This window comes from Podarcis liolepis, assembly GCF_965112155.1.
Source record: "Podarcis liolepis genome assembly, chromosome: 12".
Lineage (NCBI taxonomy): Eukaryota > Metazoa > Chordata > Lepidosauria > Squamata > Lacertidae > Podarcis > Podarcis liolepis.
This window is the reverse complement of record NC_139563.1, coordinates 36,977,848-36,994,410: the sequence shown is the minus strand read 5'-3', so window position 1 is coordinate 36,994,410 and position 16,563 is coordinate 36,977,848. Positions and strand designations below refer to the sequence as shown.

At 44.5% G+C, this 16,563-nt stretch overlaps 1 protein-coding gene and 2 long non-coding RNA genes across 3 annotated transcripts; 1 reads left to right on the top strand and 2 right to left on the bottom strand.

The window, feature by feature from the left end:
• Positions 1-2,873: 2,873 nt before the first annotated feature.
• On the bottom strand, positions 2,874-5,379 carry LOC310690278. Its single transcript, XR_014518020.1, has 2 exons — positions 5,173-5,379; positions 2,874-4,129 (listed from the first exon to the last, which is right to left on the bottom strand). It is a non-coding gene; the product is annotated as an uncharacterized lncRNA (long non-coding RNA).
• Positions 5,380-11,576: 6,197 nt separating this feature from the next.
• On the bottom strand, positions 11,577-12,114 carry LOC310690329. The gene is made up of 2 exons (XR_014518047.1): positions 11,990-12,114; positions 11,577-11,691 (listed from the first exon to the last, which is right to left on the bottom strand). It is a non-coding gene; the product is annotated as an uncharacterized lncRNA (long non-coding RNA).
• A 163-nt stretch (positions 12,115-12,277) lies between these two features.
• HOXA13 (homeobox A13) lies at positions 12,278-16,239 on the top strand. The gene is made up of 2 exons (XM_083469087.1): positions 12,278-13,024; positions 14,656-16,239. Exons 1-2 carry the CDS (start codon positions 12,316-12,318, stop codon positions 14,898-14,900), a joined length of 954 nt encoding a protein of 317 aa, XP_083325213.1. The 5' UTR covers positions 12,278-12,315; the 3' UTR covers positions 14,901-16,239.
• The last annotated feature ends 324 nt before the right edge of the window (positions 16,240-16,563 follow it).

The window sequence follows — 16,563 nt, the reverse complement described above, 5'->3', positions numbered from 1 at the left end:
ACCTATCTCTATCCACTCAGCGAGGGCTGCAATCCTGTGCCCTCTTACACAGGAGTACGTCCTATTAAATTCACTGGGTGTTTACTTTAGAGTAGGCATGTATAGGCGTTGCCTGCAAGAGAGGACTTTGGTTCAAACGTCCATCGTAAAAATGGATGTGAGTTCTAACATACCGATGTCAAACACAGCAAATGGAAGTGCATGCCGCTGAAATCCATTTTACCTCAGTAATCATTCCCGTTCTATTAAAGCGTGGTGTGTATGTTTCGGAAACATTTGAAATTCTAGAGCAAACCAAGGGTGCCTGAGTGTTTTCATAATACTGTATGGATTTCTCCTACACTCCACCCCTGGTCCTTTGCACGGTGTTTTGGGGTCTGATCCTTCTCGTTCTCTCTCCCCCCTCCCCATTTCATCCCCATCAGCAAACTGTTTACCTTATTCTCCCACTTGACTCTGAACATACCAAAATTATCCCACCCGTAGAAAACTCGCGTTAGAAGAAGGGTTAACTTAAGCAAGAATAGCAAGAATAATAATTGGCTAGCAGGACATCCGCACACATACCCTTCCCTCTTACTCCTTCACGAAGCCGCCTCCCGCCCCTCCCATCCTGCAGCAGATTGCGTTTCATTCAACGCCCAAAGACAGACTTACAATCCACGTCACTCATTGCGATATTGACATACGAGGTCCCGGTTTCGCCAGCTTATGCGTAGGTCATGTGCTTCTTCTGCTGTTGTTTTGGCAAGAACTTCACAGTGGGCAAGTCGAAGGATGTCAAGATGGGTTGGTCATCAAGTCAGATCCTCTCCCCCCCACCACCCTTGGTCTGAGATGACTGCTCAGGAAACCTGTTCGTTTTGTTTGCTTGCTTATGTCACCCCTGCACCTCCTTCGAGTCATCGCTTTTCCCTACGCCATCGCATGCCCCGGAGACCCTTGCTGACTGCTTCCACTACGCTTCCCCCCCAAAAAGCACGCCCAGGCTTCGTCAGCGGTCGGCAGACCCAATCCCCGTGAGATTTGATCTACGAAGTCCGTGTTAAAGTTGGGGGAAATCACTTGCTGAGCTATAAGCAGTCCATACCAAAGCAGCTTGTGCCTCCAGTCTTCGCCCTTCCAATATCTTTTTGCTGCGTGACAAATGAGCCCTTGTCTTCGAGCGCCCCAGCTTACACAGCCACTAGGCGATGGCAGATAACCTGACATAACCCCTGCAGCCCCCAACAAGAAAATTATCTACCCCCCCACCCAAAGTGGATTACTAGCAGTCTCCATAGGGCTACCCCACAGTAAGAAATAAAAGGCGGATATTCAACCACCGGTGCAACAACACTGGAATCTGCACGACAGAAGGCTGTTGAGCTGGATACATGGAGGTGTGTGTGTGTGTGTGTGTGTGTGTGTGTGTGTGTGTGTGGTTTTTGTTTTTTAAGCGGTACCTGGCTATGAAATAAATGGCTGTATTTAACTCTAGGCTAAACCATTTGAGATTTTTTAAAAAGAAAAATAATAATTATGCATGGTTATAAAAACCGTGAGGGGAGAGAGAGAAACTCCTTGAGATGCTGGCACGAAGTCAACTCCTTTGGACTATTATGTTGAACCGAGCCATGGGCGCAGAAGGTCGCGAACAAGAGGCCTGTTGTTGAAATGGCTCTTCCCCCCGCTATCTCAATAATAAAGTCTCCCCCACTTTCACCTACGGGGTTTTTGCTTTCATCTGGCTGCGTCGTTGCTGCTGAACCAGCTCAGTCCAGAGACCCTTCATTAAAGGCTGTGCAAGCCTCCCAGCTCCGAAAGGAATGGGGGCCTGTTCCCAAGAAAACTAATCAGTGCGGGGAGGGGGCTGGATTGACACGGCACTCTCCTAGACGTTGGAGTTAATAGAGGGAAAATGCATATAATAAACCCAAACCATAAACCAGAAAATGCCCAATAAGGAACTAACCCCTTGGTTCCAGCAGCACTCCAGATCGATTTTGTTATCATTAACCTGACCTCCTCGATGGCACTTAAACTGACCCGGCTCCAGAGAACTGAGCTTAGCTGAGCTGCGGAATCGGCTGTTGTTAGCGAGGGCACCCAAAAGTAATCTATTTTGGTGGTGGTGGTGGTGGTGGTAGTAGTACGTATAGTAGTAGTAGTATGGGTCTGTTTTCTCCTTCCAACTGCTGGAAGAAGAAATCAGACCCATACTGTCCTACAGTTTTCTACACTTGTCTTTCCAGTTGGATCGCAACGATTAAGAGAGGGAAACTTCCTTCTTTGCAAAGCGTTCATTTTGGCTCCTTACTCGGAACAATCGTTCTACTCATCCCAAAAAAACCGTGCAGTTTTTCTCTGGAGCCAAGTAGACAGGCTTCTCCAGGCAAAACGGTGGTGCAGGCCAAATATGACAGTGCATATATTTATTGTGGACCTTTATATTCCGCCTTTCTATGACAAGATCCAACTCAGGGCGGTTCTACAAATATATATATATATATATATATATATATATATATATATATATATATATATATATATATATAATCTCGAGGAAATAATTAGTGCTTTTTCTTATATGAAAGGCTCCATGACTGCTGGGAAGGTAGGGGCGCCATATGGTTTTATGGATTTCAGTTGCTTTGATTTTAATGAATTGTTTCTGCACTACCCTGGGAACTTTCAGGTTAAAGGCTGGATTAATCATCCTCATCCTCATCCAGAGATGGGGTTGCTCCCAACCATCTAACCATCCATCCTGCCCCAGTCACTTTAAAAAATGCACCCTTAGGATTTATAAGCATTGCAACACCAGCCATAATGATTTACATAAGTACATTAATGGAGATTGTTGTTTCTCGGGCACAACTGTAACAACGCCATAGCAATCCACCCATTTATCAAAAGTTAAGGTGTCACCTTCTAGATAGATACAAATGTCAGGCATATAAAAATATGATGTGATCGTGTGCTGCTTAACTCAGAATATGTGTTGGTTAAGAATAATTATGTAATAGTGTGGCTGCTGGAATAGCAGCGAAGGTAACGGGATCGAAACCTAACTGGAGCCAGGACTGCAGACAAAACTACATCCCGACTTTCAACCAATAGGGATTTCAGATATAAACTCTCCTTGTACTTAGACAGGTATGTGTTGTGCCTTTTCAGAGCTCCAGAATGTTCCATACTTGTTAAACTGATCCTTCCCGATCCCGATTACAGTTTATTTCAAAATAAAAATTATTTCAGCATAAGAGACCGGGAAAAGCAACAGTCGAGATTGAGTCATATGAGAATTAGCAACTTTGCCAGTGTTGATCTTGTGTTGCATCGCGTTTTCAGTGTGTTTATAGTCGCTTAAAGCATTCCGAAGGAAGATTTGGTTACTTCGTGCTTTTTTTGTCATGTTTGATGGAGATTCCACAATATTTCCTGTGAACTGTTAGTCGCCCTCGGTCATTGCAAGAACTGAACGTGCGGATTAAGTAACAGTACTTCTGAACACACCCCTTCTCATTATTTTTTTATAGAAATATGGTCGCCTGCAGCAAGCTGTTACACCAGAAGGTCACAGATTTTTAAATTCCTGTTTATTAAAGCAGTAACTCTTTGTAGGGATTATCTGGAGTTTGAAAAACACATTTATTTTCGTTGAGGTGAGAAATATCGGCAGTAAAGGGACAGCGACAGTCCTACAGTCAAAACCATAATACTCCAGATCCATTTGACAGTGTCTTCCTTCCCAAACCCAAAAACATTTAATTGAAAATAAATCCCACTGATATTTATTTGTGGCCAGTCGGGTTTACTTGGGGTGTCTAGGAGAGCATTTAGGAGCAGAGTGCCCAACCTGCAAAACACAATGCACTTACTCGAGAGCAGTTATTTTTCTTTTTATAGGATAACTCTTAACACATTCAGTTCGTTACATAGCTTTAAGTACAGCTTTGACAATATCTCGACTTCTTCCTTAATAATATAGAACTCTTTCCACCTGGGAGCTTCGATTTATGCAGAGCGCAATCTGTTAAGAAGTTCTCGAGCGTAAATTCCACCCAGATTAATGCGATGGGTTCTGTTTGGATGAGGCTTGGCAGGAAACGTTTCAGTCGACGTGCTTTTTAAATTCACCTTAAACCTTTAAGAACAAGGGGGACTGATAAACTCGGCAATGCTCCTATCGACAGCACATGTACTATACAGTACTTAGAAGCGAGTTCCATTGAAGTCTTTGAGTTTTGCTTCCAGCTAAACGTGCTTAGCGTACAGAGTATAAATAATTGGATGGGTAATGGCATCAGTAGTAATTCTGGGTTCAGATGAGTATACTACGGAATGGGCAAAGAAAGGGGGAATTTTAAGGTATAGCAAAACAGCCATCAAATGGTTTGAATCTTGTCCTCCACTAATTTCCACCCAACTTTGGGGGATGTGGAAGGTTACAAAAGTCTGCAAAGTGCTTTATAGCAGTGATCTCATGCACCATCGCAACAACCGGATGGAAGAAGTCTCATTCATTGATAGTCCCAGTAAAGCTTAGGCAGGGTGGGGAGAAAGAAAAGACTTCAAGGCCTCCTGAAATTTTACTTAGACAGGATTTCCAATACAGGGATCTTCCAGGTCCAAGTCTTCCAGCGACAGCTTTTTATTTTTACTCTCCAGTAGCCCCATTAAATTCTGTGGCTTTGTTCTAGAGCAGGGATGTGGAACCTGTGGCCTTCGAGATGTTGCTAGACTGCATCTTCCATCCTCATGAACAATGGCCATGCCAGCAGCAGCTGATGGTAGCTGGCGTCCCAACTACAGCTGAAGAACCACAGGTTACCCCATCTAGAGTAAAGGTTGTTCATTTTGCCTACCAGTGCCATACACACCAACACATCTCACTGTCTGGGAGCAAAGTACAACAGAAGTTGACTCTAACAACCTGTTGCAGTGGGCAACACTAGAGGGTATGGACTATCCCAGAGAAGAAGATGTTGTTTAGGGTGCCCTCCTTCATGAACCTGGTGCCCTCCAGATGATTTGGACTACACAGCTCCCATAATCCCTGGCCGGTGGAGAGTTGTTATAGTCCAGCTACATCCGGAGATCAGGAAGCTTGAGGCAATACAAAAATCCCAGGGGCCGAGCCCTGCCCTCGGATATGAATGAAATCAAGGCTCTTTTCCCGACTGTTACCTGCATCAACACTATGAGCCTTTGGTCGTCTCACTCTTAAGGAAAGCATTGAACTTCTTGTGCTGGCCGATCCTGCCGAGAAACAAACTCCCAGTTGGTTGCCAAGAGAGAAAACCTGGTGTGTATGAGAAGTTTCGCCTTAATAGCGAGTTCATGTGCCGCCGCATGGACTGCAATGACATTCCCGGTCGATTCAACTCTGTTATAGCAACGGCCACAATGCCTGGTGTTCCAGAACCATAAATTAAACAGCATCGTGGTTTTGGTCTGGGAAATGAATTCTACACAACCCACCTATGTTCAGCATATTATTATTTTTTTTTAAGTCTAAGTACAGATTTTTTTTGAGGTCAGGGTTACGGGATGGTATTATTACCCAATAATGCATTCTCCCCACCCTCAGCTACTAGGCAGAGGAGTTGTGGTTGTTGCTCCACTTTCCAGAAGCCTGCAGTAAAACTGGTAAGTTTAGCTGGATTCTCGCATTTCTCCGAAGAGGAGTTACTCTCCTTCCTCAAGTGGCTCTTATCCATCATTTTATAGGAGGAGACAACTTTCACCTACTTCAACGTGGGGAGCATTAGACGTCTGGACCTAGCGCTCCCCCAACTCCTTTTAAAAAAATCATCTTCATTGGAAATATTGTCAAAATAGTAGAGGTGTATTCATCTGTAAAGGAGGAAATGAAGGTCAGAACACACACACGCTAAGTTAGCAAAATCGCAGGGGGAAATATGCTACAACCCCTTGATTTATTCTTACTTTTTAAAAAAGGACAAAGTCCACTTACTCCAGACAAGTGCTAAGAATCAGAAGAAATTTACTCCGGAGTAAACGGAATTTGAGTTGCAGCGTCAAGAGCACTTCCTATCCCCACCCGAAAGATGAATACTTAGGTTTCGAAATCAGCTTCCAAATACAAATAAGTTTTCGATGGTTAAATCTCCTGAGACTAAGCAATCCGGATGGCACTTTCTGTAAAGGCAAAGCAATGGAATGAAACTGATGGTGGGGGAGTTTAAATTTTTTTTAGGAAAATAGTTCTCATACACTGTAAATCGACCTCCCCCCCCGCCCCGCCCCCCTGCTTCACCTAATCATTTTCTTATACCTACAAAACTAATACAGTGGGTCCGGGGTTCAGGGAGAACGATGAGCACTCGCAAAGAGATTCGGGGATATGTTTAATTATTCTTTTATAACAATGGAGCTTGTAATCATGTGGTAGCAATTTATCTGAACTCCCGCCAGAAATTAAAAAGATTGCCAGGGAGAGAGTTGATTTCTCTTTCTCTCTCTTAAAAACAGTGGCTAACCCCTAGCAAAAATTTAAAATAAATTAGAAATATTGTTCTATCCGTATACATTCCTGGTCAACGTAAATTGTAACCGATCCGAGGGAAAACATAAAACACAACTACTCCAGGCCCTTTCTAAAAAAACCGGGCTATTCTTTTCATCGCACTTTTCTTTTCCCCCATACCCCTTAAGATATAGGACAAACTATCTCACTTTTCCTGATAAGACTACATTAAGTGGATTGATAAATTTATCACTTTCTAGCGACACTCCTAATCCCATAAATAGTTAAAATATCACATTTCTGCTTAACATGAGGCTATCCATACTACGATGTTATAAAATCTTTTCACCTAATAACTTTTAACATAACGCTTTAGCAGGTCAGATAGAAACAGAAACTAATCTACACAGGCGAGAATGAGAGAACTCTCGCCTACTTCAATGCGGGGAGTCCTATATTTGTGTTCACACACACACTCACATACACACACCGTCGCAGCCGCCAGTTCTTAAATTCTCAAATTCCTCAGAGGATCCATTAGAAATTGTGGGAAAACGATAAAAGGTTTGACAGAAGTGTATACTGTAAATATATACTGTACTCAAACAATAGGCCCTGAGTCATCCCAAGTCTGACTTTGATTCGTTTTATGTTTCCTGGACGTTTTAAATCTCTCTTGTGTTCTAAATAGAGGTTTCAGAAAATGGCCGGTTTTTAAATCACTGAGAGAGAAAGAAAAAACACACTAGATGAAATAAAAGTTTGCACTCCTCTCTCTCTGTGTGTGTTGTAATCTACCTACCCTGATTTTGAACAGGAATGCACTTTCTCTGTGTGTAATCTCTGCACAAGTCTTCCTGGACGTTTCTCCCCCTTTAGCATTTGCTTTTGAAAATCTTTCTTATTTCCCAATTATCTCCAAGGGGGGAAAAGAGCACTCAGTGGGAGGGAGGGAGTTAGGATGTCCAGCAAATGCTGCTCGTAAAGCTGTTTAATTACATTAGAAACACATGAATATCCTTGAATGCAAAGTGTCCTTAAAACTGGCTCAGGAATGTTTTCAGAGAAAATGATGGGAGGAGGAGGAGGAGGAAGAGGCCTTGACAGTTTTCCTCCAAAATAATGTGATGGCAGGTAAATTGCATTTGCTCATGAAAATCAAATCCGATTAAAAGACTTCCACCATCATCTTTTAAAGGTTTTCTTCACTCCTGGAAACTGAGTTATTAGAAATCAACATCCTTCCATGGATTAGACCAAAAGCAATATTTGTGTTTAATAAAAAATACTGGACACCATTCAGTATACTTCTATTATTACTACTACTATGTCTGCTGCTGCTTTTACTCCTCCTCCTCATACTCATACTACTAATAGTAGTAGTAATGTGGACATTAGGTAGCAAGGGCCACATTAATTAAAATGGACCTAAGTTATGCTACTGATTACAATCAGAGAAATTTCCCAATCCAGAGAAATGTTGGCTGTATTCTCTTTCTCCTGAAGTAAATGGCAAAGCTCCATTTTCAAAACAATAATGGAGTGGGTAGCACTCTTACTCCGGCCTGTCCCATTGAAATCAATAATTCAAGTTAGTTGCTGGCTAACTCAAGCATTGTTGATTTCAGTGGGTCTGAGGTGAATCGGGGCCGAACACTGAGCTCCACTGCAGACTCCTTTGGAAGGGAGCCCCTGCTGATTCCATGGAACACAGTTGATTCCATGGGTTCTTTGGGTGTTTTGTTTTGGTGTTAAGGAAGGCTTTCCTTAGCACTGTTTTTAGATAACGTTGAAGTATTTTCTAAGTGTAGCATCTATTGAGGAGGGGAGAGACGGGGCGGGGCAAGAATGCCAGCTTTTTCGTTTTTCTATGAACTTTGTCTTCACCCCGACCTAAGTCTGCGAAAAATGTATTTGCCATTGAGGAATGCTCTAGAGCCACAGGGAGAAGAGAGACGCCTCTTACGCCCATCCACTCACGGTTGCAAACCTCCTTCCATTAATACATAAACAGAGGTTGCAAAGGGGGGGTGACATTTTTCTCTCAACACTTTTAACCCTCTCGGGTTCTCCTGAATAAATACAACCACATCATTCCTTGTTTTCTTTCCTAATGCGTTCCAAGGGTTTGGTTTTACATTAGAAGTGCCGCTCTCTTCTTCCACCAGATATCGTTCCTTGAGCTCAATGCCTCTCAAGCGTCATTCAGCGGCCAATTTCCATTGTGTTCAGCTGAATTTCTGGTCCGGTCAAAGAATGGAGTCCAAATTCATGATTTAAAAGGCCGCAGTTCTCAGTACAACTGGAAGGGTCGCTCCTACTTCATGCGCGATCTTGGAAGACCGTCGTCATTAGCAGTTATATGGCGCATAAGGAATAATCCGTTAGGCCGCAGATTGAGGGCGATGTCGCGACCATCTCGTAATTTTGATTAAGCATTCCACAGGAGTGGAAGAATCCCACCTACTGGGAAGGGAGTAGGTTTGGGTTTCTGTCTCCTGCGGAAGGAAAACCCATCATCAGAGCACCCAAACTTTCTATTATCCTTGGTGTCCGCAATCCTATACACACCTATATACACACCGCAAAAGCGGAGAGGACCCACACGCCATAGGTGTGGGTCCGTCTGCTATGGCGGATCTTTCTTGGGGTTGTCACAGACAAATCAACAAAAGCGGGATGGCGGGATTCTGCAAGAGTTTTTACATGAACTCTTGTCCCTTTTGCTACTCACAAGCGAATACACGACCTCTGAAGTGAACAGGTCAGGTTAAAACGTACAAACACACGTCAAACCACCAATAGCTTCATTCTGGCTACCTAGACCAGTCGCTCTATTTGTATTTAGGAAAGCAAAGAGGTTTCACATTTTTTATATTATTTTATTTTAACCTCGTCCAGTAGAGAACAGATTTCGCCCGTATTATACGCACTCATCTAATATTCATGGTCAAGCCCTACGGTTTTCCTGCTTGCTCGGCTCGTCGCCAGGTAGTTTTTAGACCATGCAAAAAGCAACGTCCGCATCCAACCTCGCTTTTTTGTGCATGCTTCTTTCTCTAGCACCTCTCTGTTGGCTTTCAGTGTGGACCTCCAGCTGAACTCTTTGGACGCTTCTCTTGATCCCAATGACCGGAGAAGCAAAAACTGTGCATTGGACCGACGGCGATAACCGCCCCATGTTTTTATTCCTCAGAAATCCATTTCTGAACCAGACAAATGGAGACGCCCCTAGAAATGCTCATTCTTTCATCCGCGCAGCAGGTCAGGCTGAGTTTGAAGAAGCTTCTGTTCTGATCAGTGTCCAGCAAAACTCGGCCATAGCAATGATTTAAATATAGCCTCATCTTTCTCTCTCTCACACACACCCTATGTTTTTGTTTTTTTATCATCAGAACTGGTCAAAGCCAAGCAAGGAAACAAACGAACAGCATATAGCATCCCCACCTCTATTGGTACATCTTTTGATTTATTTATTTGCTTGTTTGCTTGTTTGTTTTGCATCGTGCTTCACCCTCAAAGAGGCACAGTTTCACACAAGTTCTCCGTAACCAGAAGAGGGAAGGGTTTGTCTGGAAAGTGACAGACAGAAAGGCCGAAAAGGACACACACGGGGGGGGGGGTTGGAAAGGAGTAATTGGCTGCCCCCCTCTTCTTCGTCTTTGTAGCAAATCAGACAAGACTCCTCCGGCTCTGAATGACCATCCTGGCATTGGCTAGGTTGCCGCTTTCAACTTGACCTTGGCCTCTAGTCGTGTCTCCCCTCCCTCCCCAAAAGAGCGCTGCCCTGTTAGCCTTTTGCTGGGGTAGGTTAATGAATTGAATGAGTTGGGGAAGGCTGAGTGTGCTGTGTTTTGGCTCCGCTGCAAGGCGTTTTGAAAGAATGAGATTCCCCAAAAGGAAAGGGAAGGCGAAGGGAAGCTTCCCCCCCCTCCCCTCCCTGCCAAATAATGGAAAGACTTCGAAGGCCACATTTTTTCTAACGGCTGAAGCCCGGAAAGCGGGGTGGTGGGGTGGGGGGTGGGGATATGAAAATATGCCAGGAATAAATATTTGCCTTTGGCCATGAGGAGGAATGCGGAAAAGATCATCCAAGAGGAGAAGGAGGCTGAGGCTGGAGAGGAAAGGAGCCCTTTATTGGTTACAATTAAGAGAATTCGCTGAAATATTGTCCGGTGACAAGAGTCCCCTCTGTCGCATGCCATTCTCAGCGAAAAGGGCCAGGGCAGGGCAGACTGGGGGACGGGCAGGCGAACTGACAGATCTGTTCCTTCCTACATACAAGGGACTGGGAGTCTCTCCAAACAATGCACGATTTAGAATTCCATCCTTGTAGCACTGCAGCGAAAACAATGTTGCAAGCCCCAGCCGCTCGCACAATAGTTCATAAATACCTGTCAAGCGTGCATCAAACAAGCAGACAGAGGTTTGGGTGTGGTGGGTTTTTTGTTTTGTTTTGTTTTTCCTTGCTTTTGCTTTTGTTTACAAAGACAAGTTTACTCCCTTCATTGCGGTCGGAGGTCAGTAAGTCTCAAATCCCCACTCTCTCGCGTGATTAGATTACCATGAATTAACTTCTACAGTACTTGCGTTTTGCAGAATGCATATAAATCCTTAAGCAGTCGTGTCTGCATAACATATACTCGTGATAGAGTATGTGCCAATGATAATAACAATAAATTATTAATTAATTAACAATTAATTAATTAATAGAAAATACTCCAAGGAAGTGCCCTTTTATTGACATAGTGGCTTTCCGTGTTGGTGCATGTGCTTACGCAGAGCGTTTCGGTGCAAAGGGTTTGCTATTAACGATGATAAGGGGGGAGTCCCTATGGTCACTCTTTGACAATAAATAATCCCACGCAATATTTTTATGGTCGGGGATGATTCATGCAAAAAATTGTAGGCTGCGCGTTTTATTGTTGCAATAACAAATAATACAGGGAGGGCTGATTCATTTCTGAGGTCTGCTTAACTCTTTCTCTTCCACACCCTGCCGTGGCAAATCTGCTGCCTACGTTCTGGATTCTGCCCCTCTTTTTCAGATGTATTTGTCCAAAGGAGGAGTGATATCATTCAAAATGCACATATATGTTTGTGTGTGTGTGTATCTGGACTGGTCAGGAGAAGATGTGAAATACCCGGCGTTGACAGGCGTTGTGGTTTTAGAAAGAGGTGTTTTGACCTCGTAATGGTACAAGCAGTTTGCAGTCCTATGACACGAGAAAATACGAGTTTAAGTCTAGTGAGGGAGTGAGGGGGAGGGGAGGGCGGGACGTTCCCCAGGAAAAACCAAAACCAAAAAAACCCCACACATACACACACCACCAACCACCAGTTGATGAGCAAGAAAAATACAGAAAGTCAGAAGGCTTTGACATTAAGACCGTGGAGTGAGAGCCTGTTGAAATAATTTCCTAGAGGCAATGTGCTAGAGGGAGTGGAGGGGGAGGGGGAGAGGGAAGAAATCCACACTTTGCAGAGCGGGGGGTGGGGAGGGAGGCGAAATACCTGCTCTTCCTTTGCACCCGCGTTGGCGCCTCCCTCGCCACGCAAAGTCGTGAGTGGAAGGGGCGGCCGCGCGCGCGGGCGAGTGCCGTCCGCCGCTGGCATTCCAAGCCGTGGCGCGATTAGGCCATTATTTAATTATCTGCCCTTTATTCCTCAGATGTTTATCAGCTGCTTTGCATATCACGTGGGGGAGGGCGGTCCAATGAGCGCCGTCGTGGCGCGACACTGGCGCGTCAGCCCTGGTCAAGTCTGGGAGATTTAGTATCTCTTTTTTCAGTCTTTGGGGCTTTTAAAAAAGAGCCACTAGTCTCAATGCGGATCGGGCTATGACAGCCTCCGTGCTCCTCCATCCCCGCTGGATCGAGCCCGTCATGTTCCTCTACGACAACAGCCTGGAGGAGATCAACAAGAACATGGAAGCCGGTTTCCACGCGGCGGCGGCGGCGGCCGCAGGCACCAACTTCGCCGCGGCCAACCAGTGCCGGAACCTAATGGCTCACCCAGCCTCGCTCGCCGCCCCGGGCAGCGCCGCCGCCTACACGTCGAGCGAGGCGCCCGCCGCTGCGGGCATGGCTGAGCCCGGGGCATCTGTCAAGCAGTGCAGCCCCTGCTCGGCCGCCGTGCAGAGCTCGTCGGGGCCGGCCGCGCTGCCCTACGGCTACTTCGGCAGCGGCTACTTCCCGTGCCGCATGAGCCACCACAACGCCGCGCTCAAGTCGTGCGCGCAGCCCGCCGCCTCCTTCGCCGACAAGTACATGGACACGTCGGTAGGAGCCGCCGGAGAGGACTTCACCTCCCGGGCCAAGGAATTCGCTTTCTACCAGGGCTACGCCGCCGGACCCTACCAGCCGGTACCGGGCTACCTGGATATGCCCGTGGTGCCCACCATCGGAGGCCCCGGGGAGCCCAGGCACGACTCGATGCTGCCCATGGAAGGCTACCAGCCCTGGGCTATCACCAATGGCTGGAATGGGCAGGTCTACTGCCCCAAGGAACAGAACCAGCCGCCCCACCTCTGGAAGTCCACTCTCCCGGGTAATGCACCTGCATGACCCTTCTTTCCTACTCCGGAGTATGCTTACTTAGTGCCTCACTGTCTGCCTTGCCCCAGTAGAATTAACAACGCCCGTTCTCCTCCTAAGCCTCCACCATCACCCCTCACTTATTAGCAACAATATGGTCGCTTCCCTTAAGAGACAGAGACAGAATGCGCCCCAGTTAGGCTGCAAATCCACACTGATCTGGGAGTGAGTCCCCTTCAGCTCAGGAGGGTTTCTGTCCGAGCAGACGCGCCCAGGATGGCTCCGCACCTATCCGTACTTCTCATAGTGCCCTCTTGGTTATTTCGCTCACAGCAGGGTCAGCCCCTTGCTCTGAGAAGACTAGCGATTTCCTTGGCTGTCCCACCAATCATCGTGGTAGAAGTGAGAGTTGTGTTTAATGCCAGTCTCTTACCTTCTACAACGTGGTTACCTATTGTTATTAACTTTCACAGGGAGAGAGTGCGTGTGTTTGAATCTATAGAAAACAGTAGGGTTTACTTGCGAGTAATGCATGAAAGATCCTATTGTTGCTTTGCGATCATCTCTCTCACCAAGCGCGTTCCTGCTTCTTTCTCCGTCTATCCAGCCAAAATAGGGAAGATGTCTGGTTTACTGGAATATTAATATTTACCTCTTTTGCAACATCACCAACCCAACTAGCAGAAATTATAATAATACTTATAATATTGTAGCGTTTGTCCTCTTATTCATACTCTCCCAATACTCCTTAGATCAAGCCTCTCATAAGTAATTTGATTATAATGATTAAGTCCCCTCTTCCTTAGTACCACTGTTGCCATTTCTTACGGCGCTACCACCCAGTTTAGTTCCTCAGTTTGGGCTATATAATAAAACTTAGAGTGTTGTTGTTTTTTACTTGCTCAGTTACTAGCCTTCTGATTAACATAAAGCCTTCCTGGTGAAGCATGAACTCCCTTAGTCAGATTATTCCTCTACGATCAGCGGCTTTAGCAATATATATGTGTGTGTGTGTATATTGCTACTGCACCAGAAAAGTACTAGAAGCTGCAATACTGTACTAGTAGCTGTCTAGTTTCAAGTCAGGAGATTGTTACTCGTTCTGACTGCCCTGCTTCCAAATTATTTCGACCATCAGTCTCCGCTTCTCCGCTCCCCCTCCCCTTCTTCAGCGGTACCAGAACTAAGTTTCGGGTACCTCAGCTCTGCTGGATCTAGATTCTAGAACATATGCACGATTTGTTTGTTTATATATTTATTTCCGAGGAGCGAATCGGCTTGAACCAGTCTGCCAAGGGACATTAAGTCTTCCCGGTTAACAAGAATTTTCCACCGAGGCTTCAGCTCGCACGCTTCATCGGTTATTATAACTGCGTATAATTTTCCTACAGTCTTTTGGTGTCACAGGGAAAAGAGCTTGCAGCGAAGCGCTTGCTAGCAGCAGAAAAGCAAAGCCCGCATTTCTGGGTGATGACTTAGGAGCCAAGGCAGGCCTGTTGATTACAGTCCATTTTAGCTTGTCACTGCGTGAAGGGGGAAGGCATGGTGGAGAGTAATAAACTGATATCAGTTGATGGTCGTAATAATGCTAATGCCCGCCTTCCTGTTTTGATTTTTTTTCTTTTATTATTATTATTATTCTAGACGTGGTTTCGCACCCTTCGGATGCCAACTCCTACCGGCGTGGGCGAAAGAAGAGAGTGCCTTACACCAAAGTTCAGTTAAAGGAACTGGAAAGGGAATATGCTACAAATAAATTCATTACCAAGGACAAGCGCAGAAGGATATCGGCCACCACGAACCTCTCAGAGAGGCAGGTCACAATCTGGTTCCAAAACAGAAGGGTGAAAGAAAAAAAAGTCATCAACAAATTGAAGACGACGAGTTAACGGATTAAATGAAAGCGCAGCTGCCCAGAGGCCTAAAAAACCAACTCTCTTTCTCTATATTTTTTTGGTCCAGATTATAATAATAATAATAAGTAAATAATAAGTAATAAGAAAATAAGAAAAGACAATGAACCTCTTCTTTCACCAGAACTCTCTGTCTCTTTGGAATTATGGCTTTTGGAGAGAGCGAGAAAGAGAGAGAGAAAGTATGGGTTCTTGAGAAATGCTTTAAGACTTGTCAGTGCTCCCGAAATCCAGAAGAGGCCATTTCAGTGACTGAGTCTGAGAGCCCAAATGCCCAATCCAGAAATATTTCAGTTAAGAAAGATAAACATTTTGTCGAGAAAAGCGTGTAAGTATTACTGTGACTGTTGTAGGACACTATTTAGGACTGTAATCTGAAAGATGGCTTTTTAAAAAAAACACACACGCGCGCGCGCACACACGCACACACTTTGCGATCCAATTTCTTGCGTTGCTTCCCAAAAGCATGTTTGAATGGTTGCTCAGGTAAACACGGGGGTGGGTGGGGTTGTACAATTACTGTATGTTAAAGCAATGCCTTTTGTGTTTTCTGTTTTATTTTCTTTCTGGAGGAAGGTACTAAGTACCAAAGACAGCAGTAATGAAGGATGAACCTTGAAAAGAAATTAAAACCAGTCTAAACTACCGGGTGTAAAAAGGGGAACCTTACCAAAAAGAAAATTGATTTACTTTCCAATCGCTCATTTCTTGATCCCTAAACTCAGTGATAATAGAATACTCCAGAGATTTGTAAAGGGACTCTATAGCTTTTCAGTATCAGCGATATTAATCAAGTAACAAATGGTGTAAATCCCATAAATGACTGTTTTCCAAACTTGGGGAGAAACAGAGACATGAGAGTTATAATTGTGATGTAACAGAACTCCCTTTCTAAGAGAAACAATCTTAAAGGACCTGATAATGAAAATATATTTTGCTTCCCAGAGATATCTTGATTTCTATATTCTATAGTTTGAACTATGAGCAAGTAGACTTTTTTCCTTCTTCGTTTTCAGTTATCAGGCTGCATTAGTAAGTATAGGAATTCATTTTACAGCACTTTCACCCCTTGAAACAAATCAGTCTGCAACTTCAACCAGCACATTATTATTCCCCCCCCCTTCACAAGGAGAGGCTATCTTGTAAATATTTTTTTTTAATCAGCACACTGTGAAAATGTATTGGTGCACCCTTGGTTTGTTTTTTGTTTTTTTATATTTTTACTGAAAATGAAAATCTAAGAGCTGTAGATAGATACTAGTGTTAATACTGTTAATAAAAAATAGTCACTGTAATAAAGCCTGCTTAAACCCTCCTTTATTTCGCTCCCTCTGATATATACATATACGTGAATTTCAGGACGAATGTACTTATCCTGTAGGTCTAATGTTTTCTCCTAAATTGCTGATATGGTCCATATTTTCCCCGTAAATTACCTAGCCCAGAAAGCGAATGCGTGATAACTAAACTATAAATGTTTCAGTAAGGTTAAAGAGTCAGGTATTCTGAAGGGGGGGGGAGGAGATATAAACGTTGAGCCGGAGCACCCCTTCCAGAATGAAAAACAGTTGTTAGAGACCACAAATGCAAGAGTGTCATATTTAAGGTTTATTGGCAGGACCGGTTAAGAGTTTTTTGG

Bases quoted from the DNA above. Each gene is read 5' to 3' on its own strand.
- HOXA13 (XM_083469087.1), top strand. From the start codon at position 12,316: ATGACAGCCTCCGTGCTCCTCCATCCCCGCTGGATCGAGCCCGTCATG. The intron at 13,025-14,655 runs GTAATGCACCTG...TTATTATTCTAG, and splicing joins CTGGAAGTCCACTCTCCCGG to ACGTGGTTTCGCACCCTTCG.